The sequence below is a fragment of the Zonotrichia albicollis genome, chromosome 2 (assembly GCF_047830755.1).
Source record: "Zonotrichia albicollis isolate bZonAlb1 chromosome 2, bZonAlb1.hap1, whole genome shotgun sequence".
NCBI classification, from domain to species: domain Eukaryota; kingdom Metazoa; phylum Chordata; class Aves; order Passeriformes; family Passerellidae; genus Zonotrichia; species Zonotrichia albicollis.
Genome location: NC_133820.1, coordinates 46,141,738 through 46,166,689, shown reverse-complemented (window position 1 = coordinate 46,166,689; position 24,952 = coordinate 46,141,738). Strand labels below are relative to the sequence as shown.

Sequence of the window (24,952 nt, the reverse complement as noted above, 5' to 3'; positions counted from 1 at the left end):
CTGAAGTTTTGAACAGAAATAAAATATTTTTAAAAAATCAGGGCCAGGAAACAACCAAAAGACATCAGGATGTTCTTCCAACGACACCAGCCTTTGGAATAGCTCTGCATTAAAAATAAAACCCACCTAGTTATCCGTGCAATATTGTCACCAGTGGCAGCATAACACAGACCAACACCATTATGAAGAGAACTCAGGGTCATTTTTCATGTTGAACCAGAGAAGTGCACAAAGAAAAGCAGCTGCTGTGTGCAATAAGCCTACTCTCTCTTTATACTACAGATTCTCAAATTTCTTTTTCATGTTTTCACTCATTTTATTATTTAATTCCCATCTGCCCCTGACTGGTCAAAACCAACACAAGTCCTCCACTGCACTTCTGTACCAAAATGGATCCCTGGCACATGTGAAACAAGCACCTCCTCCTGCATGAAGGGAACTCTCTGGCCAAGCCATGGGGAAGCGGACGAGCACCCTGCCAGCAGCACTTGGGGCTCTGCTGCTAACGGGGAACTCTGAACACTTTCCTGATGAGATGGTAAATACCAGGTAGCACCAGTTCCTTCTCCCTAACTGCAGCAAGTACCACATCAGCTGGTTCTATTTCCAATGGACTGAGGCAAAACCACTCAATCAGCCTGTAAACTGCTGAAGTTAAACACAAAGAGTTTCCAAGTCACTTCCACAATGCTTCCAACTCAACAAGATTTGGTTTTATTTCCTTCAGAAACAGTTCTAGCCATGTTAATAAAACTTGAATTAGAACTTTTTTGTTTCATATCACAAACACCAGCATCTCCCCAGAATAATGGACAATACCTAAGTTGTTCTACAAGAAATCCTGGAGAGAGAGCTCTGCAAAGGGATCCTTTCCTGAGGCTCTGTGAGGACTCTGACTGGAAGGGCTGGATGCTGCAGACAGCTAGTAAGAAAGACGACAGAGAAAGGGAAAGAAAAAGAAAACAAGGTCTCAGAATGACAGAATATGAAAGCTAAACGAGTAATGAAAGGACAAGGGGAGGTTAAGAGGCACACTTGGCAGAAGTCAACTATTAAAATAAGGTGTTTGGTCATATGGAAAACGAAGCCTCTTCAATGGTTGGTGTAATGTAGAAACAAGCCAGACATGACCCTCCAGAAAGGAAACACCAGTGGCATTGGCCAAAAAGCAGATACACACTTCCACAGCAGCTTTCTTCAAAGGAAGATACAAAACATTCAGCCTGACTTCTGTGAAACAAGTTAGTCCTCTCCCTGCTTTACTGGGAAAACTACAGCCTGGCAGGGAGAGATGATGCTGGGGTCTGGCCAGAGCATGGCAACTTTCCAAATGGTTTCTCCAGAAGGAATAGCTTTCAGCATCTTTTCTTGTCAAAATAGGATGCATATAAAAAGAGGTTGGATAGCACAGAATAGTTAATTCTCAATTTGGGACCTAGAAGGAGAACAAGAGATATATTCTGTGAATAGGAGAAAAAAGGGGAAAAAAGGCAAAAAGATGAGAGTTTCAACTGCTACCATGGCCGTTTCAGGTGAGAAATGAAGACTGTGACTGATAGTCTGTACACTCATAAAAATTGCATCCTACAGTCATGTACCTAAAGCAGCACACCACAAACAGTCATATAAAGCACATAACTTAAAGTTGGGTAATACTGGCATTCCAACTACTGCTGCTGGGAAAGATCAATAATCTGCAGACTGTACTTGCAGGAGTATCTGCTATTTGTTGATTTATTTTCCTTCTGTGTTAGTATTTTTCCTAACAAAAAAAGAAAATGGTGTTTTATTAAATCCTATTTGCCCTCCCCCTGGGTAGAACACGCATGTTTCTGCACTTATAAATCAAAGTCAGCATCCTCCAATTTGGGTTCCTCACTGGAACAGTTTGTTCAGAATTGAGTCACTTGCACTCCATGCCCATGACAAAAAACATTGCATGAAGACCTTTTCCTTTGGAAATGCCAGGCACCTGCCAACCTACACATGACAGGAAATCTGCTTATGGGAATTGCTTGCACAAGTGCTCAGAGTGTAAATATTGCCATTGCACATTTAAATTTTTCACATGAATGTCTATTTTGGAAACCATATGAAAAGGAGGACTTCCTTCAGGATCAGTACATACTTAATCTGCATTGGAATCTTCATCTCCTCCTGAAACCCCACTCCCAATGGGGCATTCAGATCCAGTCACCTTAAATAAATTATGCAAAAGTCATGAGACAGAATGGGAAATGCTTGAGAAGCAGTTTCAGGATGTCAGAATTTCGCCTCTTAAACTTGGTTCTTTCCTTTGGGAAGCCATAGGCAGACTAGTGATATGGTCCATAAGAGTCCTAACTTCAGCAAGGAATGCCTGCTGCCACTTGATTTCAGGAAACATTCTTCCTCTTCATGGTCAAATGCCTTGAAGTCACATAGATTTCTATCAAACTGAGCTGGCAGATCTCCAGCCCATATCAAGTCCAAAGAAACGTCCCAGTTTGAAAGCAGTGTGGAAGACTGGTAGGTTTGGGCCAGTTGTGCAACATCAGCACATAACCCAAACACAGGGGAAATTTCAGGAAGCCTGTTCAAGTTAAAATCTGAGGAAAAAACCTGATAATGCTATTATCTAGATGCCATAATTAAATTCAGGCAGGACTTGCAGTAAATACGCATTTTAACAACATTACTTATTAAAAAGGAGACCTAAAAAAATGCATGGGAAGTATAGTTAGTTTCCTACATTGCACCTCTCCAGATTACTCCAGTTTATAAATAGATCTGAAAGCAAGGACCACTCCTAACAGTTTCTAAGGAGAAGCATTTAAAACAACACTGCTGGCCATCAGTTTCTCTGGAGCTGACCTAACTGGAGCTGTGGATGCAGTGCCCCTGCTGCCCAGAGCTGGTGTGATGTGAAATACACTGTACCACACTGCTCAGACACCTTAGTCTCACCTCCAGCATCAGCCAGTACTTCTCACTGCCTCCAACAAAGAAAAACCTCCCTGGAGTCCCAGTAAAACCTAAGAACCCGTCCATAAGCAAGCATTGGGCTGTCTGCCACCATTGGCTACATTCTGGTTTCCCATGAAACGAGTGTGTCCAGCTGTTTGACCATATATTTCAGGGGTAATGTGCCAAAGCAAGCATCTTTAAGGTCTATTTTCTGGCATAAGTCTGTCCTGAACTTTCTACCCTGTTCTTACAGCTTCAAACACTCCTCAAACCCCCCTCCCCTACACCCAGCCAAAAACCAACTACAAAACAGATCCACCAAACCAACTTACTCATTTGCCCATTTACCTATTCTCCATCACCCAGGTGATCACTCCTGCTACTTGCCATGTACAAATGGCTGTGTTACAATTTACACCGATGTTGGCAGTGGGTGGAGTGATTTCTTTATTCTTTTTTAACTCTTAAATTTTGCACTACCCATCTGCTTCCCATTCCTAAGGTTATGTCCCTCTGGGGACACCACACCAGAACATGTGACATGCGAAGGCACACGGATTTGTCCTAATTGTACCATTTTATATTGGCCAACACAACACTGTTGTTGGCTTAACAGCCACTGGGATACTCAGGCCTTGTGATGGGCAGACACATTCCAGCCCCTGTACATCAGTCAAATCTGGCTCGTCTGGGACTTTTGGCGTTTGCTGTCCTGTATCACATCTGCCATTCCTCTGCTTGAAGCACTGATTCAGCCTGCCCCCTCCTCAGACACACACACACACACACTTCCCCCTAACCAGCCACAATGTCATCAAACAACTCCAACCACTCTCACTGTTCCGGGTTGCACAAGGTAATAAGTTGCAGTGGGTAATGCCCACTATTTTAGCATGATGAAAACTTATTTTCTTTCTCAGGTGGGACATACTGCAAGATAAATATTTTCAAAGAAAAATTACACATCTTTCAAAACTATAAATGCCTTCATTGCTCAGATTTCCATAGAAGTGACTGTTCTAGTTTCATTCTCAATTATTTCAAATTATTTTTTCCTTAAAAACCAAACTACCTTTGCTTTTGAATGCAACAATCAGGAAAAAAGTTGCAAGCACGTAAAGAGAACACTTGGAAGAGAAGCAAAAGAGGTATGTCTAGAGATAGAAAAAATTTATTAAGACTAATCCCTGAGAATATCAAGTTATGAACAACAGTTTAATTTATATGGAAACTGCACAACATTAAGATGCCTATTTTCCCAGTGTGTTCTCAACTCACCACAACTTGGCAATAAAATTTTTGGCAACAACTTCATATCTGTCATCATGCTTTTAAATACCTTTAGCTTTCTTTACTGTAGACAACACCCAAGATCTATCAGGAGACCAGAGGTGATATAATCTGGCGCTTTAAATATGAAAAACAATTTCGTTTTTGGCAAGTGATGATGCCATGGACAAAACCAGTAATAGAATAATGGTGTTTACAGTGATCCATGTGGGCAGTTTCAGCTGTGTGCCTTTCAGATAACCATTATTTATTCTGTAAGATTTGTTTACTGACCCCAAGAACACGTTTCTGTTTCTTTTACTTTCCTTATTCTATATCTGGCACAACAAGAGCATTAACTAAACTTAAAGTGCAAAATATGCTCTCAGAAGAGCCTCAAGACTCAGCACACAGTAAATTCAGTGTGATAAGAGAGCAATTCCCCTCCGTGGCTGTACATTAATAAACTCTGCTGTGTATGGGGAAGGTCTCACATGCAGCCCTTGTTTCATTTAATATGCTTTACTGACATGAGGGTTCTGAAAGCTTGACACCTTCCAGCAACAAAGACTGTGTGTCTCAGGGAAAACCCTTCTTGGTCACAGCAAATGCTGACTCAAAGGGTGTGTTTTCAATGAAATTAATTCTCACAGGAGCCAAACATTGTCAGGTAAGAGAATAAATATAGCTCCATACGCCTCACTTGTGACTAATTCCTCTTTCTCCTGTTCTGACAGCCAGCTGGGATTCAACCGAGGCCACACCCTGCAATGTCAAATGAAGCAGAAAGGGCTCACTGAGCCCTTCAGACCCATCTACCTGTTCATAACTGAATGAGGCAGGTAGGCAGGCTTTTTTTTTAAGGATCATTTCAATTTTTTTTTAATGTAGAGAAAACTCCTATCCTTGAGGATCCTTTTACTTGGTCAATATTTAAAAACTGTCATAAACACTATTTGTCCTCTTGAAATGGTATAAAATCCATGTGAAAAATACCAAATCACTTATGTGACAGTGAAGGTGCAAAGCAGGTCTCAGAAGTCTAAGACAAAGCCAATTGAGAACTGCTAAAGATTTCTTTCTAGCTAAAGAAATCTAATAGCATCTCTTCCAGATAAAGCATTTAAAAGACATATTTAGAAAAAAAACCCCTATTCATAAGGCTGTATTTTGAAGAAGACAATGGGCATACAGCCCACTGGGAGCATACAGCAGAACCCTTCTCATAAAAGGAGCAGACTGAGGCACTGGAAAATGCTTGAGGCTCTTTTTAGTTCCAGCTTGCTGAATTCTTTTCCCTCCACAGTCTAGTCCCAAACACTGCAATTACACCAACCTATACCTAGGTGAAGTCATACACGAATGCTTTTAAACATTCACCTATAGAAACAGAGCTCTTGATAATAAGATCAAAATACAGACACACTATATTTCATTTTTCTAATAGAAGGTCTGATGTGCAGAGTGAACTTTGAAAAAGAGGCATGTGATAGGTGTGTAAAACTACACTTAATTCTGGAGCTTCAGTCTGCCAGTTAAACTTGGCTCTGCCTCTAACTCCAGTTCACAAATACAAAGTCTCAAAGATATCAGAATTTTCCAAAAATAGTATGAAGGTGGTCAGGGTTATCCATCCCCTCTTCCTCCTACTTTTTAAAATGTTTTTCTTACCATTAAAAAAACCCCTCTCTTAAGATGTCTATTGGGTTATAAAAGTGAGTTCAGACAGAAATTTCCCAGTGACAGATATTTGTAAAACAAACAGTAAAACAAATCAATAACAGGCATGTATTTAAGTCCAGTTAGTTCAGAGTGGCCCTTTGGCACACTCATTCCAGCAGGTTAGGTAACAATCTGGACACAGCACATCCTGAGAAACAGGTAACCAGGGGGATTTAAGGAACACTCCACCTAAGGTAGCACTTAACAGGGAAAGGCCAGGTAGATCAGTATTGCCATTGCACATCTTCACTATGCTGCAAATGCAGTCTCCTGCAAAACCATGGAGGAACACAAAGCCCACTGGAGACTAGCGTGGTTAAAACCAGATGGACGTGCCATGTGCCTCCCACTGAGGTGCTCAGGACCAACAATGGAGTAGTGGGTTGAATTTGCACCAAGTTTGATGCCACAATTCTTTCAAACCCACCTAATCTAGTCATGGGCATAAAAGGCTACACACCCTGTCTGGCCCCTGCAAAATGCTCTAATACAAGCACACACCTTGCACCTTGGGTACTTGATAATCTAATACTTTCAAACGTAACAGGGAAAAGAACAGTGACACGTATATTCAGGAAAAAGCAGTAATAGCCAATCCCACATAAACACACTCTGAGAGTGAAGCAGCATGGAATATGACTTTGGGGAAAAAGCTCATCTTCAACAAAGGGCACAGACATCAGCTTTTGCTATTCTTTGTCATTGTCACATTCCCAGAAAAACAATGCCTGACAAAGACCTATCCTCTTTGGTTCGGTAACACAAATTTGCTGCTGTCAACATGGATACAAGCAGATAGGAAAGCAAGCCTTCCATGAACTTTCCATGAACTTGTGCATTAATTTGCCCAACACAAATAAGAGATATTAATTATATCTATGTGTAAAATTAACATATTTAATATACTTCTAAAGAAACTGCCTTGTGTAACTCATTCCCAGCGCCAGCAATTTGAATATACACACCTGTGCTCCCGGTACAGGGCCAAAGGGGTTTGGTGGTCTCATGACTGGCTGACTGTATATCAAAGTTGGCTGGGTCATTACTGGTATGCCTCCCATCTGTGATGGCTGAAAAAAACCAGACAGCATCAAATCACACACAGCATTAATACATTTCAAGTATTTCAGGAGATAAAGGAAAATGGCAAATGGGTGAAAAGTCTTGGTCATATTTAAGATATGCAACCATGTGAGATCCTTCTACAATATTCTGCAAATAAAGGTTACTGGAAAGGAACATTAGAGCCTTTCCAAGGAATTTTTCTCAATAACAGCCGAGCCCATTCAATCTCTTGCTGCAAAGATCTGAAGCACTAAAACACTTGTTAGACAAGCATTTGTGCTGATCCTTCTGCTCCCCAACGTGAGGTCTGACAGCACCTCCCTGACTGCCTCTGACAGCACAAGCAGAGTTTTGGGGACAGCAGTGCAGTGCTGACATAGCTCTGGACAAAATTGAAAACTGAGAGCTGTACATGCAATTAATGTCAAGTAACTATGCAATCAGAGTCAAAGTGTAACCAACACTCCAGCTGAGCCCAAATTACAAGTTTAATGGGTATTAATGGTCTTAAAAGTCAGGTTATATTTAACAGAGATGCCCATCTCTGGCACTGCTTTTGGCATTCCCCTCAGGCTTGGGTTAACAGCCAGCAGCAGTCCTACTGAAGCAATCCCCACACCAAGCAGCTTTTCCCTGACTAATCCTGGTGGTGGTGGTGGTACTCTTCCTATCATGCCTACCAGCTGTTTGGGCAATCACAGGGTGAACCCATTCAACAAACTGACCCTAATGAAAATACTCTATGAAAAAATATAAGAACAACTGAACAAGTGCTGGCCCAAGACACAGTAAACAGCAGCCAGGGAATGCCCAGGCACAGTGCTACAGCACTAAACAACCTGCCTGCCCCAGCAAGCTCGCAACATGTGGGAACATAAGGGAAAAGCCTGCACTTAGACAGGACCAGCCTCAGAACTCTGGTCCTCACTATTGCTTTTATGAAAAACTAAAATGCTCAACAGCAAGGGCTGTATATTGAGTCAACATTTCAGAGATTCCTGATGGTAAATGTCCTGAGTAAAGTCTGAACGAGCCAGGGAAGATTTCAGGATATGCTATGGAGCCCACTGGTCATTCTGTAAAGGCCCACCTCACCGACCTGCTCAGATACTGGACATGTTTGAACAAGCAGCAGCAACTCAGGATAATAGAGTTCTGTCTCCTTAACTCCAGTTTCTATTTCACATTGGCATTTGAACCCCAATTAAACAATTAAACATAATATAACAACGTAACATAACAAGCAAGATTACTTCTTGTACATGTTGCCTTCCCCTGCTGCTGACTCAAAATAACCATGAAAATGCTGCTGGTACCACAGGAGCAAAGTTGTGTAGATCAAGTTTGAATTCATACTGATGTTAGTTTAAGCCTAACAGCTTTGACCAAGAACATGGGAGTTCATGGATAGGTAATAGGGAATATGATGATATATGGTACTCTCTGAAGAGGCCCTCAAAAATATAGTTGGACACTTCTGCAGTTCACTTACTGAGTGTATATAAGTTATAAGTCATTAAAGTAATTTGGTTATATGACAAAAGATTTAAATTTTTTGTTTCCTTTAATCTGTGAGCATTTAATAGAATGACTGCATGAAGGAAGTTTTCTTGCCTTTTATTCACCCAGGAAAGCTGTGCTGCATCAAAATCATACTAAAAAGAGCTCAGGCATATAATTTCAGAAATATTTTAAAATTTAAGGTAAGAACAAAAATTTGCCAAGCAAAAAGCAGGAAGGTCAGGTTTATGTCAAAAGCCTTGAGGCGCTGGTGTGTCACCAAGAGATCCAACTCTCAACCGAAACCACACCATATTGCAGTGTCACAAACTTGCATTTCTGTAGTATTAATCATCAGAGATTCTTGCTCCCAGACCTCAGCAGAAGGTATTTAAGGAAGGCTTCACTTCACCAAGAAAACATTTCTGTTCTGAAAGCAGATATTTATATTGACGCAATAAACTTATTTCTATGCTAAACTTATTTCCTTGCCAATAAGGATCACCAAGAACAGACACTGTGTAATTTTCATAGAATCACAGAATGGTTGAGTTGGAAGGGACCTTAAATATGATTTAGTCCCATTTTAAGAAGTTTATGAATAAAACAAGTGAAGTAAGGAAGGGTAGACTTAAGTTCAGACAAACAGCATGTAAGTGGTTCAGAAAACCAGAAGTTAATAATTGGTGAGGAATAAATGAATGGGAGTTGAAATTCAGTCTTCAGTAGAGTAGTTCAGGAAAACAAACTATATATACCAAACTATAAGCCATCAAACAACATACAGCATGTGCCTGGTTGGAGCTGTAGGAATTCCACTCACCATCACGTAGCCCATCATTCCTGTTGGCGTTGTGGCAGGATAGGCCATTACAGGGGGTGCCTGGTGTGAGAAACAGTGGTGAACTGAGAGGAGAAGAGATCAGCTGCACACTCTAACACATTGCTTTCTAAGGATCACTGCAGCACTCAGCTTATCATGAACATAGCAAAGAATAAATAGGATTTGCAGTCTGGTGTTAAGAGTGTATCCTAATTATTTCAGATGGAGTACAATACCTAAACTAAAGTTTATAGGCCATCTTGGCAAATCTTTAATAATGTATTTGCTTTTATCATGTTAGGATTCTGGCTGATGAACTAAACTGCATGTACCACTCTCTCAACATCCTGTTTAGAGAACACAGTACAAGACTCAGAGAAGTTTGAGAGAAAATATTTATGAAACAGAAGCCCATTTTTATTCCTATGTAGTATATATTTATATTTCAGTATCAAAAGTAATTGTACACAGCAAGTCTTAAGAGAGAATTTGAAAGACCAAAAGATGAAATTACCATTGCTTCTGCTGACACTTAGAGGAATTCTTTAGCCAGGATGAACACATTATGAGGACTCTCCTAGCAGGCTTTGATATAAATTAGACTCTCACAGGAATAGCCAATTGGCACTCCCTCTCCCTCACTCACTCCATTCACTGCATTTCAACTTGCTAAAAGTCCTCTTAGTACTTGGCAGATACATTTATTACCCTGATGTGCTTACTGTACTTTTATGAAGGTACAGCACAACTGCTGTCAAAACTGGGGTGAACTTCTGTTTTGTAAACAGCTTGGCAATATTTAGGTAGAAAAACAGCTGATAACTCTTAGAAATTTAAACGAAGATAGTTCTTAATCTCTTAGCCATATTCTTTATTCTACAGTTTATTATCCACTTTGTAAATTAGTATTAACTATTTTAAGGACAAAAAAGTTGGATTTTTTTTTCAGACTAAACTGGTGCTTACAGATATTTAGATAACTTGCTATCCACTCCAGTTCCTTTTAGTCTACCCTCTTAGAAAAAAAACAGTAATTTTCATATTTTTGCTGCGGGGATTTCTATTCAAGACAAACACCATAAGCATTTCTTGGTACACAGATATTACTGCTACAGAAAAGAGGCAAATCATAAACCATTAATCATATTGGATTAATTAAAGCAGATAAATTGTTTCATCAGGAATAGGGCATCAGGAAAGCTGCTTCTGAATTCAGTTCAAAGGTATCAGCTGCTTTTTTTAATATAGTAGAGCCAGTGCAACTGGCATTTCAATTGCCATGAGAACAGATAGAAAATCATCTGGACAGCATATTTGCAATATATTTCACACAGCAGACAAAGCTATCCAGAAAATTACAAGTTTTTTTTGTTTTGTTTTGCTTGTGTACACACACTTACACAAACATGCTGAATAAACTTATTGTTGAGTGCTCAAATATGGACCTACCACCCTTTAGTTACAGAGTTACCCTGGAATAAAAACAAAGTACAGGGAAAGACCAATATTACTGTTGACATAAAGAAAAAAGTCCTTTGAAATGAAAGCTTGCATTCCTCAGACAGCAAGCACAGGTTAGTTCTTGCCCTCTGTAAACTATCTGCATTAATTTTCTTTCTTCATATGAGTATTCATGACATATTGGTCTCTCCCCACTTAAAAAAATTTAAAAATCAAAATCTACCATAAATGTGGATCAAGTGCCATGTATAACAGAAGCCTGTGAGGTTTCATGCAGTTATTCAAACACAATATTTTTATCTTCATTCAGAATCCACCAAATGCATTAAAGGCAGCACAGACACACACCCCAGCTCTCTGGCAGCAGATGGTACAGTTTAAAGCAAGGAAAAATAATCTCGGTATTTCCCATGCCATCATTCGATTCAAGAGCCTGCACACCACCTATGAAGTTTGTGTATGCTAGGAAAAGCTCAATTTTTGGCACACCAAAGATTTTCAAATGAGAAATGTGTAAATAGCGAGGAGGTTATGAGATTCTGCAACAGCAGTGGTTAATATCAGCATGCCAGTCAATTGCAAAAAGGCTGTGGGTTGTTTCACTTACGTATTGTGGAAAATGCATGCCATTCTGTATTTCCCAGGGAGAACAATTACATAATGCAATAACACTGGATTAGAAGCAAATACTTACACAATAGAATATACACAGATAGCATTTTAGTTCACAAATACATTAAATGTTTATTCCAACACATTCTTGTAATTCAAGTCATTCACTGAGACAACACACCTGTGATACTGTCATTGGTATTAGGTTTGACATTGGTTTGCATAGTCCATTTATTTGGTATATGCCTTTTTCATCAAAGATTTTCAAAAGCATATTTACTTAGCAAGCTGCAGCAAATCCACAATAAATGGACCAGCAGAGGAAAACAAAGCTTTTTTTTTCCCCTCACATTATTTCTTTTTCAAGTTTTTTATGTTTATAGAACAGTTTCACAAGAAGTGTCTCAACAGTATCTCTCAATAATAAAAGCTGTTAATTGTAATGACTTATCATCACAAGATGTAGATATAAGACATGAGTTATTAAACAGATTCAAGCACACAGGTAAACTCAAACCACCAGTCATTAACACAGGTAAGTAGTTACAATTTCTTCAATATCTACATATCCTCCAGTAAGATCCACAAACATATTTCTTCCTAAATAATTGTAGTGAGTTGATAGGGGACACCTGGTAGGGAAGAAATGGCAGATCCAGGGAGACAAGTTCTATCTTTCCAAATCCACAATGCTGCATTACTGCACTGCAGATTCAACCTCCCCCAGTCAGTATCAGATGCAATAAATCCTTGGGGGCTGTTTGTTACCTGCTCTGTCCATGTACAGCTCTCCAGGTCATTGGTGAAAGGGTGAGTAGGATTCACATGCAAAAATGTTCTGTGAATGTTGTGAAAACTACTTCTGTAAAGCCTTAACATGTAATTAAAAGCCCTCGCCCTACACTGATACCCCAAAATCCTTGCCAATACTACCTGTTAAAACAGACATGAACTTGCTCATCAAAACTGACATGGATTAAAAGCAATGCACACACCAGGCCAGGAAAGCAGTAGTTATGTACATTAATAAAGCTGTAGCCACAGACACCTCTGCAAGTATCATGGGGCCAGTTCCCACCCCCAGAGCAGGCCAAGTTACAATGGAATGGTCTAAGTGCGCCTGTTAGTGCACCCAAAGGACACTTCCACACTTACACCTTTCTAGACTGCCAAATGCCTCCTCACTCCTTGGGATTCCGGGTTTTACGTCACAAACTCATACAATGCTTTGCCTTGGAAAGTACTTGGATGGTGACCTAGTACGAACCCTCCTGCTGTGGACCCGGACACCTTCCACTAGACCAGGCTGCTCAAAGCCGCAGCCAGCCTGGCCTTGAACACTTCCAGGGACTGGGGCTTTCACAGCTTCTCTGGGAAACCTCTGCCAGTGCCTCAACACCTTCACAGTAAAGAATTTCTTCCTCGTATCTAATCTAAACCTGACCTCTGTCAGTTCACAGCCATTGCCCCTTGTCCTGTCTCAACAGGCACTTGAAAAGTCCATTGAGTGACACCCAGAAAGCCCTACCTCCCAAGAGAGAGGCTGCTCAAACCCTACTGAAGTTGGTGCTAAACCTGCACATCCTATCACAAACTGTTTACTAGAATCACACAGCCAATAAAAACAAATCCCAGTAGCACACAGCTCCAGCTGACCACTACTATTACCCTTTTACTGCAACAATAGACCATTTTCAAATTCATCCATTACACATCACCCTGCAGATCTAAATTGCAGGGAACTCACTATTTTAAAATGAGCATTTGCTTACCAACGTTGGAGCGTTCCACGCAGTTGTAGGTGCAATCTTGGGTTGCCAGTTGGAACCACCTGTTAGTTTCTTTTCACCTGGCTGAGTCCAGTTTACATCACTTCAAATAAATTTTTTTAAAAAATGTTAGAAAACATTGGACTTCCTTAAAAAACAGGTAAACACCATTTTCACTTGGGAATGAGGCTTCTTTATTAATGAAGCTCATTTAGCAAAGGGGTTGATAAAAAATTTTGTGACAACATGTTTTGGCTTGGAAAAGTAAGAAAAGATGTTCAGCATGAGCCCCCTCAGCATCTCAATCAACTTGCCCAGAATAGGTAAGTTAGTATCTGACTCAGAGCAAGACATTTGAGTAAGATTTCAAGACAGCATATTAGTTTTCTGCATGATTTCAGAGTTGACACAGATGGTCCCAACAAACTTGAAATTTGCCAATTCCATTCTGCAGCTTTGCTGCTAGAGCCTATGTTCCCTACCCTCAAATACACACACCCTGCTTCAGAATTCACTGGTCTAAAGGTCAGCCTCAAGAGCGAGGTTGCAGTTACATAATCTTGAAAACCGCTCTGCTCACACTCAGGTCATACCAAGTATTTAAGGAGTGCTATGACTACCAGCAACAACTACAAAGAAACATTTTGATGAACTATTTTTTTTGATATACCTGAAATCTGAAAGGAATCAGACCCAAGACACCTTGCCTGCTGCTATCACTGTCACTGCCACTCAGTCTACAGTCACCTTCCAATAGCTCTCAACAATTCATTACACCTTGTACACTCCCACATGTGCTCTGAAGGCTAACATTATGTTTTGGTATGCACAGGTTTCAACATGCACATTCATGAAAATTTACTATCATGAAAATCCAAATGCTCAACTTCTGTTAAACATACTCACTTTTTAGTAGTTCCATTTCCAATGCCCAAATCTGTCACAAGGGAGAAAAAGAGACTACTGAAATTCTGTTTGTTTAAAAGAAATCACTAAGTATTTATATGTTAGTGGTTCCATACTTACTGCCTACAAGATTGGCTAAAGATGAATCCAGATCATCTGACACTAATTTATTAGGCGGTACTTTGGCAACTGGAAGACTCTGGTTTTGAGAGGCCACTGTTGGTTTTAGGAGACCACCTAGTTCATCAAAGCCTTGGAATGAGAAACATAAGTGATTTGAATCACAGGCCTCCCACAAATGTCATGATATTCAATTAGACAGCAAAGTCAGGACAATGGCTAAAATCCAAAGTTAACCTGGTGATGCTACCTTATACAGGAAGGATAAAACTTATTATGCCTCTTGATAAAAAAGATATTTACTATGGAAATAAGATTTCAGTTCAGTGGTTTAACCTATGGGACAATTTTACATGGAATCGATTCATAGTGACCATAAAGCAGTCAAAATGTAAAACAAAAAAAGCATAGCAAGCGTTTCAATCTTACAAACACATGTATTTGCTTTTAGCTAATCAATGGCTTAGGAAAAAAAAATCTGATATCAAGAGTCTAATGAAAAAGATCAGAAAATACCTACTTTCCAGATGCTCAAAAGAACAGAAAGAGCACTATGACTTCAATCCAAATTAACTGTACTGACTGATCATTTTCTGAAGCAATATTCATGTCAAAAGAGGAGGCAAAGGAGTGCCAAAAACCATGTTGTAGATATATAAAATGAAGATGAAATTTTACCTCCTCCAACCACACTCTACAAATACAGGCTTAATTTCAGCTCACAGCATATAAAAATGAAGGCTGTTCACTGTGTGAAGTTCTAATGTTTAAAACATTTAAGTGAGGGAAATCAGTGTAAACATTTCAGCAGAGTGTAGAAATAGCCTGTAAAGAGAAATTATTTGATTAATGCTGTTAGTGACCTTTGAAAATCAGCTTTCTTTTCTTCATCTGAAACTCTGTCCCAGTAGTGTAAGTAAATACATATTAAGAGATTTATACCTCAAGACTAAAATAAATTAAAGGAAAGGATATACGTTATTTATTTTAGCAAGTGTCTTACCACCAGAATCTGGGACAACATTAGAAGATTTGTTTCCAAACACAGACTCAAAGTCAACATTAAGGCCAGCTGATGGCTGTGGTTGAGCAACAGGAGATGGGGTGAACCCTGTGTAGAAAAAAAAGAAAGAAATGGTATGTTTTTATACAGCATTCCCCATAAATCCACCTTTATGCAAGACAAGTCAAATAAATATCTCAGCACTGCAGAAATACAAGAAATACCTCAAAAGTCCAGATTACACCCTGACACTGAGCAGTTTGTTTGGTCTTTATTCGAAGTTACTCGTCCAAAGAAAGATTTTGTCTAAAAAACTGAACAGACAGGCCATAAAAGACAGTCCCCTTGCAATTACTTAATCTCTGGACACCTTCCTTATTCTTTTATGGAAAAAGTCGCCATGCTTCTCCAGGAAAAGAAGCTGGCTAGAGTGGAATCTGTTTCAGGATTATTTGACTGAAGATTATTCCTCTGTGGTTTATATTAATCCAGCAATTCTTTCAGATACAACTGGAGTAAGATCCAAACCATCCCAAGATGCCTGAACTACTAATGCCTCTGATTAGACACACCTAATACAACCAATTTTCATAGCTCTTAGTTACTTGTGGAGCCACATTTTGCAGTTGACCATGTTTTTCAGTCAAATTTCTAGAAATTATGGCAAGATATGGGGAAGTACAGTCACATTTCAGCTCCTAGTGCTGTCTAAACTTACTCTCTTTGTATTCCACGTGTCTGTAGAGTTCTACAAATACACAATTATTTTTCAACACTGAAAATTTACTGCAGCATGAAGCATTGCATATGATGCTCAGCAGCCTAAGTCAATAATTCAGTAATAAAGAAGGCAATGACCATTTGTTTGTAGTATTTTTAAATGTTATATGTGATCACACACAAGCCCGTGCATGTGCAACACCTTGGTATTCAGGCAATAACAGAAGTAATCATTGCTTTATATAAAAAGCACCAAACAAAAAAAAAGGCAATGCCACCTTGAAAATTAGCTCTTTTGGTTTCTAACAAAAAGTATGTGACACGAAGAAATGAAAGGATCACAACTACTTCAGCAGTAAAACACTGCAGTGGGTAAAAATGACTGACAAAGAAAACTTCTTGGATTTCATTTTGCTTGCTGGGACAGCACATCATTTCAATCCTACTGTTTTTCTGAAATAAGTCACATTTTGCCTAAAAGAATTAGTAACTACAGGATGTTATTCTTGAACATAAGCTTCAGAGAAAAAAAAAGCAAATTTGGATTATCTGTTTCTTTTTGTCTTAAAGGATCATAAGACTCTTAACTTCATCACTAAAATTTAGACAATGTAATTTTCATTAAAAATAAATCAAAGTAAACTGCATACAGCAAAACATGGGAAGCAGTAATGTGGGAAAAGAGAGTAAATCAACAAACCAAAATGAGTATCTTTATGACATGTATACCATCAAGTTGTTACAAGCCATTTCAGAGACTCTGAACTTCAGATGGGAATTCCTTTGATGGGATGTCCTGCAACTCTTAAAACCGTGCCTGTACCAATAGAAAACTTGACTTATAATAGCTCTTATTTTGCTTTAGCAATCAGCCTCAACCAAAACAAGCTGAGTTTCCTTCTCTCACATTTTAGAAGTTTCAAGTTTTATGAAACTAAGATGAGACCATCTCCAAGACAATACACAGGACTCCTTTGAATCAGGCCCTGAGAAAAATCAAATCCTACTCTTGATATCAACTACCAACTCAGGCAGTTTGTTTAACAAGGATATTTTGAAAGGTGCAAAGGTCAGTATTTGAATGGAGCTTCTTTGAACATCAAGACTTGACAGAAACTAATAATTCTGGTTTTTTAATAAGGAATAAAGGGAACACAGTAATTTGTAGCATTTAACTTCTGCAAAATGACACACACTGATTTTTATGCAAAGATACTAAACCAAAATGTGACTTTATGGGGCTTTTAAGAACTAAGCCTTCCACAAACCATTTACTGAAGGTATGCCTAAGCCTTGCACTGCAGCAATGTTTACACACCCTGCTCAACCTGGTTTGGACAGATTATAACCTGTCACAGCCCAGAGTCTCTCTAGCAATTATCAGGATGGTGTTCCATAATCAGCACCAGTATGGGGTTACTACACAGACATGACACAGCTGCACAATTGATTAGCCAGTACTTCAGCGCAGCACAGACCTCTTTCTCCTGTTCTGTTGCAAAGTTTAACACTAGTTTAGTGCACTGTTTAAGAGCAATATATCAACAAAATTGCCATAAGCAGCAAAAACATCCCAATCCCTTTATCTTAAAAACAATAAGGTAGAGCAAGATGAGAAGCTACTTATAAACATGCATGTCTTTTGTGTGGTATGCAGCAACAAGCAAACTACGAGAGATCCTGAAATGGGGAGATACTCATTTCATGTTTAGGCTAAATAAGCCTTAGTTTGGTAGAAACTGAAAAAAATTATACCATTTGTGACCACACACCTGGCACAAGCACATGAATTCTAGCTGGAGCCACTACAACAAGGCACTTCTGTAGTCAGCAACATGCCCACTAGTTCTAGGCACACAACACATTCAAATTCCTGTGTGTGTGGTAAGGCTGTGTCCCATTACCTACCTCCAAATAGACCAGCTACAGAAGAAGGCTCATTGCGGAAATGAGAAGCGTTAGGATAAGCTTGAGGACCACAAAAAGAATCTGATAAGGAGTATCACACAAGAGAGAAAGCCAGGAAAGGAGAAGAGGGAGAGTTACAGAAAGAGAACCAAGATACACTGCTATTCAAAACTTCAATTTCACATCATTCTATAAATCCACATAGAGTCTAATAACATAGAACCAATGGAATGAAATCAATACACATCAGACAGACGGTAAGAAACAAGTTTACACAATCTCTAACACAAAAGGGGAAAGCACGATTTCCAAGGAACAGCTATATTAGGATCTTTTGTTTTCCAATCAAATGCCACGTTTTACACCCTTGGAGGAAATGAGTGTAAAAGCTTCAAAAGGCATTTTTCTTATACCTGAAGTATATTCATATTTGCTTGCCACAAAGGGATTTAGTTGAGTAAATGGATTGTAATGATCTAAAGAACCAGAAAGAGTTATTTTAAATCCACATTCACATTATTGTAGCACCTTGATCATGCTACAGCTAAAACTGCATCTACATGTCCTACATGAATCTGTCAGGAGGCCACCCTCTGGTTCTAGATATATCCTGAGAGCAGAGACACTGGAAGGGAATGCAATATCAACAGCACCCATTTCCAGTGACTTCAGAGCAGTCATGTGATAAATACTGCAAGGACCAGCAAGAGCCACAAAAGCCCACCAGGGTCCTTGTTCACAGCTCTGCATTGCTGCAGCTTTTCATGTGACTGCAGAGCAAGTTAGACAGAGAAAACTAATCTGACTAAATAACCATCCTATTAAAAAAAACCCCCAGCTGTATTTCAAACAATCATTCTATATTTACATAAACCATAACAATTTCATTGAAGCATGGAAAAGACAGATTAACACACAGCAGTACCAACTAAAGGTATTTTATATATAAAGATATATTTATCTTTCCTGTTTTGTCTTTCCAATAAAGACAAACAGGCTAGGAAACTAGTTAGTTAAGTTGACAATGTATAGGTAGTATGAATATCTTTAAAGAGATAATCCTTTTGTTTTACCTCTGTTAACAAGTAGCAGAGGTATTAAAAACCCCTCTTTGTTCTAACAGTCTGTATTTGTCTTTGATCAATTCTAGTGAGGTTCAACCAGCATAAATACAGCCTGTGATGTACAACTGTCTTTAAACTTGCTTTGTTTAACAGAACTGACATGTAATGAAGTGATTTTTTCATCTATGAAAACAAACTAAATCGTCCTGTACCAAGACAAATGTTGGAAGGATTTCTAGTGAGACAGCCATGCTGAACCATCTCCAAAGTAAAATATGAACAGCTTTTAACGGGTGAGTTATTAGTTTATTGTCCCATAGGTATTGCCTCATAGTCTGAGTAGATTATGCATCAATATGTGCATGATTTTAACAGCTTTGTTAGTGACTATATGACTGGGGCAAAACCATCAACTATTAAAAAAAATCAGAAAAGACTCCTTTGTTTAAAAAGAGCATTTCAACCTGAGGAAGAAAGCAACAGCATTTTCTTTTCCTTCTCAGGCATATGCAGCATTTCACCTTACAATTCCCAAGTACAAGAGACTGTAAAACTGCACTCAAGCAACTGCTCTGTTTGTTTACATCAGGTTAGAATCCCATCTAGGCAGCCAAAAAAGGATTTTAACGCCATTTTTATTGTAGAGCTACTAAATCAAATTCTAACATCGCATAAAACCAGCCCCAAATGACCAGCTTTTATTTTCTGAAAGGCTGCAAAAATATATTTTAGAAACGAAAATAATGTTAAAATTTTTAGGAAATAGGAAATTAGTTTAAAATGGTACTTTACCAACAAATATTTCATGTGTGGGTGTCCTACTGGTGAAAGTAGATACATCAGAAGACACAGACAGATGAGCAGCATCGTTAGTTTTTGTAAGGAAAGGATTTAGGTTTGGAATGGCATCATCAACACTATCAACAGTAGCAGAAAAAGGATCTGTTCAATTCCAGAGAGCAGAGAAAGAAGAAAAGGGAGACGGATTTAGTTTCCTCCCGACATCTCTAAGCTTGGGATGACCCAGCTATTGATCTCACTTTCAAGTTGTCAAGGACTGCAGATAGTAGCTAATAATTTCCTCTTTTTTAATTATTAAATCAATAACACCATCTTATAAACTGTGCTTCTTCCTGAATGTGTTTTAGACTGAAACTAACTAATGTTATTCTTCTTTAAACACCATCACTTTTTGTTTCTCCCAGTCTTGTCCAGACATTTGCAACAAAGTCTCTGGAGCAGAGGATGCCTGTCAGCACTACAGAACCCAAGGTGCTATGAGAGGATTCAATGCAGTAACATCCCCAAGACAACTTAAAAAGCCTAAAACAACTGAGATGAGCCTCTCTTTCTCCAAATTTTGTTTAGGGGTTTTTCTGTTACTGTGCATCACAAAATTTTCAAGAGCTATGATTATACCAAGGTAACATACAGGACATAAGCACTTTCCTTGGTACCTGGGGCACCAGGAACAGCAGCTTGTTGTGGGTATGCTGTTACCTGCAAGCAAGCAAAGGACTGCTCTGCTTTTACAGACAACAGACCCTAAGCCATAATAAGGAAAATGTTCCTTACTAAAACATTGTCAGACTTTATTGGAATGATGGAAACATGGATGTATACGTGTGGCTTCAAAGGCACATAGTTTCGGGGTTTCCTGAGAATGGATGCAGTTGCCAAGCTCAAGTACTCCTGTAATTCAGAATGTGACAGATAAAAAGGATACAGAAGGCAGCTATAACACTTGTTGACAGAAGGAGCTGTGGTTTAGCTGTCTGGTTTCAGAGCCCATGAACCCTTGATGGAAAACTCAAGAACTCACTAGGTGAGATCAGCAAAGGTTGTATCTAGCCCTACTACTTATCACTGTGCCTGAAGTGCAGCTTGATCTTCTAGACAAAGCCACTAGAGAAAAATTTCTGAATAATAATTACAGTAAAGATGTGCTAAATACTTTAGTTCCTGGCCTTTTTTTTTATTTTTAACCTGGCCAGTTTATGCATTTATCCATAACTCTTGTAAATACTATTGTGATGCGTGAAGCAGTTTTGAAGTGGAAGTTATTTTCTCTCCCTGAATCTCACTTCCTGATTCTTAGCTCTAAGTCCCACACAGCTTCAGAATGTGCTCATAATGGGTAGCAAAGTCCTAAAGGAAACAAAATAACTACATTATTCTTTGCAGGCTTAAAGCATGCTTTGATTTGCTGCAAACTCAAGGTATGTTATTAGGTAAGACCTGACTTTTCCCCAAATTGCTTGGCTACGTTGCAAGAACAAGTCAAATACCTTAAAAGACCTTTTCCTAAATCATTCAGTCAGCAAAATGACAGTGTCCAACACTGATTAAAAGGTAAGTAGAAAAAATGATATAATATTTGTAATATATAACACAAATACAAAATTACATATTGTCTCATGTAGGTTTTAGCTGCCTGAAGCTAAGTCCTTGTTTCAGCTACTCCTTAAAACTGCTTTCTGCTTTCAATGTCATTTTAAAAGATGTAGAACAAACAAATCTGTCAATAAAAATGGGGCAGATTATCTGTGCATCAGCTCCTCCTTGCTCTTTCTGTTGCTTCTTCACGTTCTTCTTATTTTATTGGTTCTCTTTATATATATTATATAAGTGGAAAAAATTCAAACAGATGGGTCAAAATGTTCATTTCCACACTGATACATCTGTTTTGCTTATGAAGTTTAGGTACAAATTGACAGCTGGCAAATGTACCAGGAACAGCTGGAATGATCTCCAAAGAATCCCAATAACTAGTGCAGATAAAACAATATGGAAGAAGTTAATAAGCACAAGTTTTCAACTGCATTTGTCTGAATCTACCATCCACTAAAATTATTTTACACATGCACTCATCCAGAAAATAACCAAAAATTACTTTCTGTTCCCAGTTCCCAAGGTTGTATATGGAACTTCCTGTGTTTTGACTAGCTAAAACAATATAATCCAACTTTAGATTATCAAGATTTTCTCAGAAATTTAACCCTTTCTCAGATTCTCTGTTTGTCTACCACAGTCTAACCCTAGCCAGCATGTCCAATCTTGTCCAAGTCTCAGAACTCGCAAATGCTAGTAACAAAAGTAACCAAAAATTAATTGGGTTTTATATCCTAACTTATATCCTTCTATATTCAAGTTTTAAAAATTGCTATCAGTTCTGACAGCAACACCTCAATGTTTCTAAAGCCCAATTTCATCCTTGAATTCAAATGGCATCTGTTTATCTCAATGGAATCACTCTGCACCAGCATGCCATCATTAGGCATTAATGATTTAAGTGCATTTAAAAGAGTAGTTTGAAATTTGCAAATTTCTACCTTTAAGTTATCCAATTAGAAGTATTTTGTCTGAAAAAACAGTGACAAATGATTTTCAATGGCATCTTTTACAGTCTGAAATAGGTAAACTGAAAACAGACAGTCACAGAACTCATTCTCCAGGAGTTTAACCTTGTTAGTTTTTTACATTTTTGGAAGTACAAAACAAAAGGCAACGACCCAAAAAGAACACTTCTGTAACAATTTATTGTTTTATTACACACCTAAGGGCTTCTGCACAAAATTTTTAACAGTAACTGATTTTGGCTGATCTGATACTCTTCTCAAAGACACCATATACACCAAATACAAAGATCATCATGTCAGAAAATTACCTAAGGGAGGGATGCTGTGCAGTGGTTAGAGCACAGGACTGGAACTAGTTCAGGTTTCATTCTTGGCTCTGCCACTGACTTGCCGTATGACCTCAGACAAGTCAGTTAACTGCTCAGATTTCCCCATCTGTAAAATGTGGAAAGTACTTCTTATCTACCTCACCTGTGTGAAGTGAGTGTTTATGTCTGTAAAGCTGAAGAGCTGGGAATTTTTTGATGAAAGGTAACACAAATAATTATGATCCCAGAATTTTAGCCTAAAACTTTAGAAGACAATCCAACTCTTCACAGTTAATTAAGTCTTATAAGTATTTGGAAATGTGTCAATAGTAAGCAGAAATATCAACAACTAGTACTGAAGACTCATACCACAAGCAACACAACATTGAACAAACAGACCTTCAGGCTCAACTTTCAGGTTCATGAAGAAATGCTGAATTTGTGATGTGACCTTTGAGAGGCAAATAGCTCACCCCTTTTATATCTCACACATGAAACAAACAGGACAAGCTGAAACATAAGGTATTGGGCAGAAAGCAATCAAGATGAGCCAAACCATTTTTCTCCATTTCTAAACTCCAAGCCTATCATAGCACTGAAATTTGTGTGTCTAACTCCATACACTCCTCACTACATCTTTTTCCAAAGATGCTTTGATCAGCAGAACTAAAGAACAAGTAAACTAGTAATTCACTTTAGAAGCTGCCACATATATTAGTAGTGCCTTCCTCACTCAAAATTGTGTTATTTCCCTACAAACAAATGTGAGAAGGTACAGAAAACAAAGTACACAGCAAAAAGTAAATAGGGAAGCAGAATACATACACAGCTTATTATGAAGATACATTAGATAGCTGGAAAGATGTTAAGAAGAGCTATAGCTCGTAAAACTGAACAAGGAAGTAAAGATTTAGAACATGGTTGTTCTGATGCCTATGAAACCTCCTGAAGCAGCAATTCTCAATTTTCCGCATCATAAAATTAAACATTTTTGCAAGCATCTAGTTTAGAAAAAAATAATCTGGAAATAGCCACATAGTTCAGGAGTTTACTATTTTATTAAGCGTCATTTAGGTAGAAAAATAAAGCAACACTACCTCCCTCTGTCATAAAGCTCTTTAATCTTCCACCAGTATAACCAACAGTTATATAGGCAATATAATACTGTATCTGAATTATTCTGGAACACTGCAAAGCAGCCAAGAACTTGGAGTAAACATCAAAATGCTCCAGCACTCAAATCAATCTTGAAGGAAAATTCATGACTTTCTAGAACTCTCTTTCTGGACCCCTTGGTTTGAGGACTTGACTGCACCGATAAGATCATTTGACTGCACTGATAAGATCATTTAAGAAACTGGGCAGAATGAAAATTTGGATGTTCCAGAGCACATTTCAGAGGGGAGAATGTAAATTTTTTCTCTTCACTTAAGAGATCCAACCACAGCTTTTTGCTGATTTGCTATTGTAGTTAAATGAAATATAGCAGAGAATTTAATAAGGCAGAGAAGCCTTATTATTATTATTTTGCCAACTAACTCTTGCCTTTCCTTCTATGCACAGTTGTCACAAGTGCCTCCTTTCAGGCTTTATCCAAGTTCTGCATTACCATCACCAGCAAATTTGATTTAATATTACACAAAATTTAGAATATGCATTAAAACGATTTTGCATTCAGGTTTCTGTTTGCAGCATAGTCTACCTCTTAGACATCTTCACTGAAATGACTTCTGAATGCTAAATTTCTGCAGCTGCCTATGTGAACCTTGAAGAGAGCAGTTATGAGGCTGGCAGAGCTCATCAACAATTAAAGTAACTTTGCTAATAAGAACACATATCAAAAAATTTAGAATCACCACTGCTATATTATTTTAATGTATACACATATTTTACTTTTTATCATCCCTTTATTGACTTGTAATGTCTTAAGATCTCTCTCTTTAGGGCAGAAATAGCCCCCAGACTAGGGGCAACATGTACAGGAACATGGCCATGGCAATTAAAACTTTAATTCAACTCAGAATTCTTACCTCCCCAGGTACTTCCTACTTGTGGAGCAGCTGATATAGGATGTACAGACGGATGAAAAGTTGGCTGCAAATCAAGCAGATCATTTGGCAGCTTTGAAGTGCTACAAAGATAAATTAATACAACTGTTTGAACTACATCACAGTTTTCAATATAAGCAAATACTAGCCACTGTCAACAGTAATGAAACCTTTGTTACAAAATGGTCATTACAAAATGGATAAAATTGAGCCAAAATCAGAAGGGCTGGTGAGCTCCATGTTTTCAATTCTGTAAAAAAGTGTTAATTTATCAAGGTAAGTTGTATGTTATACCAAGGGGCTTTTGTCAAATCAAAGCTGTCCAAGAAAAAGACAGGTGTCCTCACAG

At 38.5% G+C, this 24,952-nt stretch overlaps 1 protein-coding gene across 8 annotated transcripts in view; it reads right to left on the bottom strand.

Annotated features, from left to right (window-relative positions):
- Nucleotides 1–24,952, bottom strand: part of PICALM (phosphatidylinositol binding clathrin assembly protein) — a 355,304-nt gene that overhangs the window by 289,751 nt on the left and 40,601 nt on the right. For 2 of the 8 annotated variants that reach the window (XR_012578985.1, XM_005485804.4), the window contains exons 12-22: nt 24,586–24,686; nt 19,681–19,830; nt 17,825–17,905; nt 15,197–15,304; nt 14,194–14,325; nt 14,074–14,104; nt 13,171–13,270; nt 11,394–11,417; nt 9,326–9,385; nt 6,903–7,007; nt 820–922 (exon numbers count right to left, since the gene is read on the bottom strand). Coding sequence is in view for 7 of the 8 variants with exons in the window: in XM_005485804.4 (XP_005485861.2) it covers nt 830–922; nt 6,903–7,007; nt 9,326–9,385; nt 11,394–11,417; nt 13,171–13,270; nt 14,074–14,104; nt 14,194–14,325; nt 15,197–15,304; nt 17,825–17,905; nt 19,681–19,830; nt 24,586–24,686 (985 nt within the window). In the remaining variant the exon portion in view is untranslated. The remainder of the gene's footprint in view (nt 1–819; nt 923–6,902; nt 7,008–9,325; nt 9,386–11,393; nt 11,418–13,170; nt 13,271–14,073; nt 14,105–14,193; nt 14,326–15,196; nt 15,305–17,824; nt 17,906–19,680; nt 19,831–24,585; nt 24,687–24,952) is intronic. The other 6 variants (XM_074535086.1, XM_005485806.4, XM_005485805.4 and 3 more) reach the window with 5 other exon arrangements.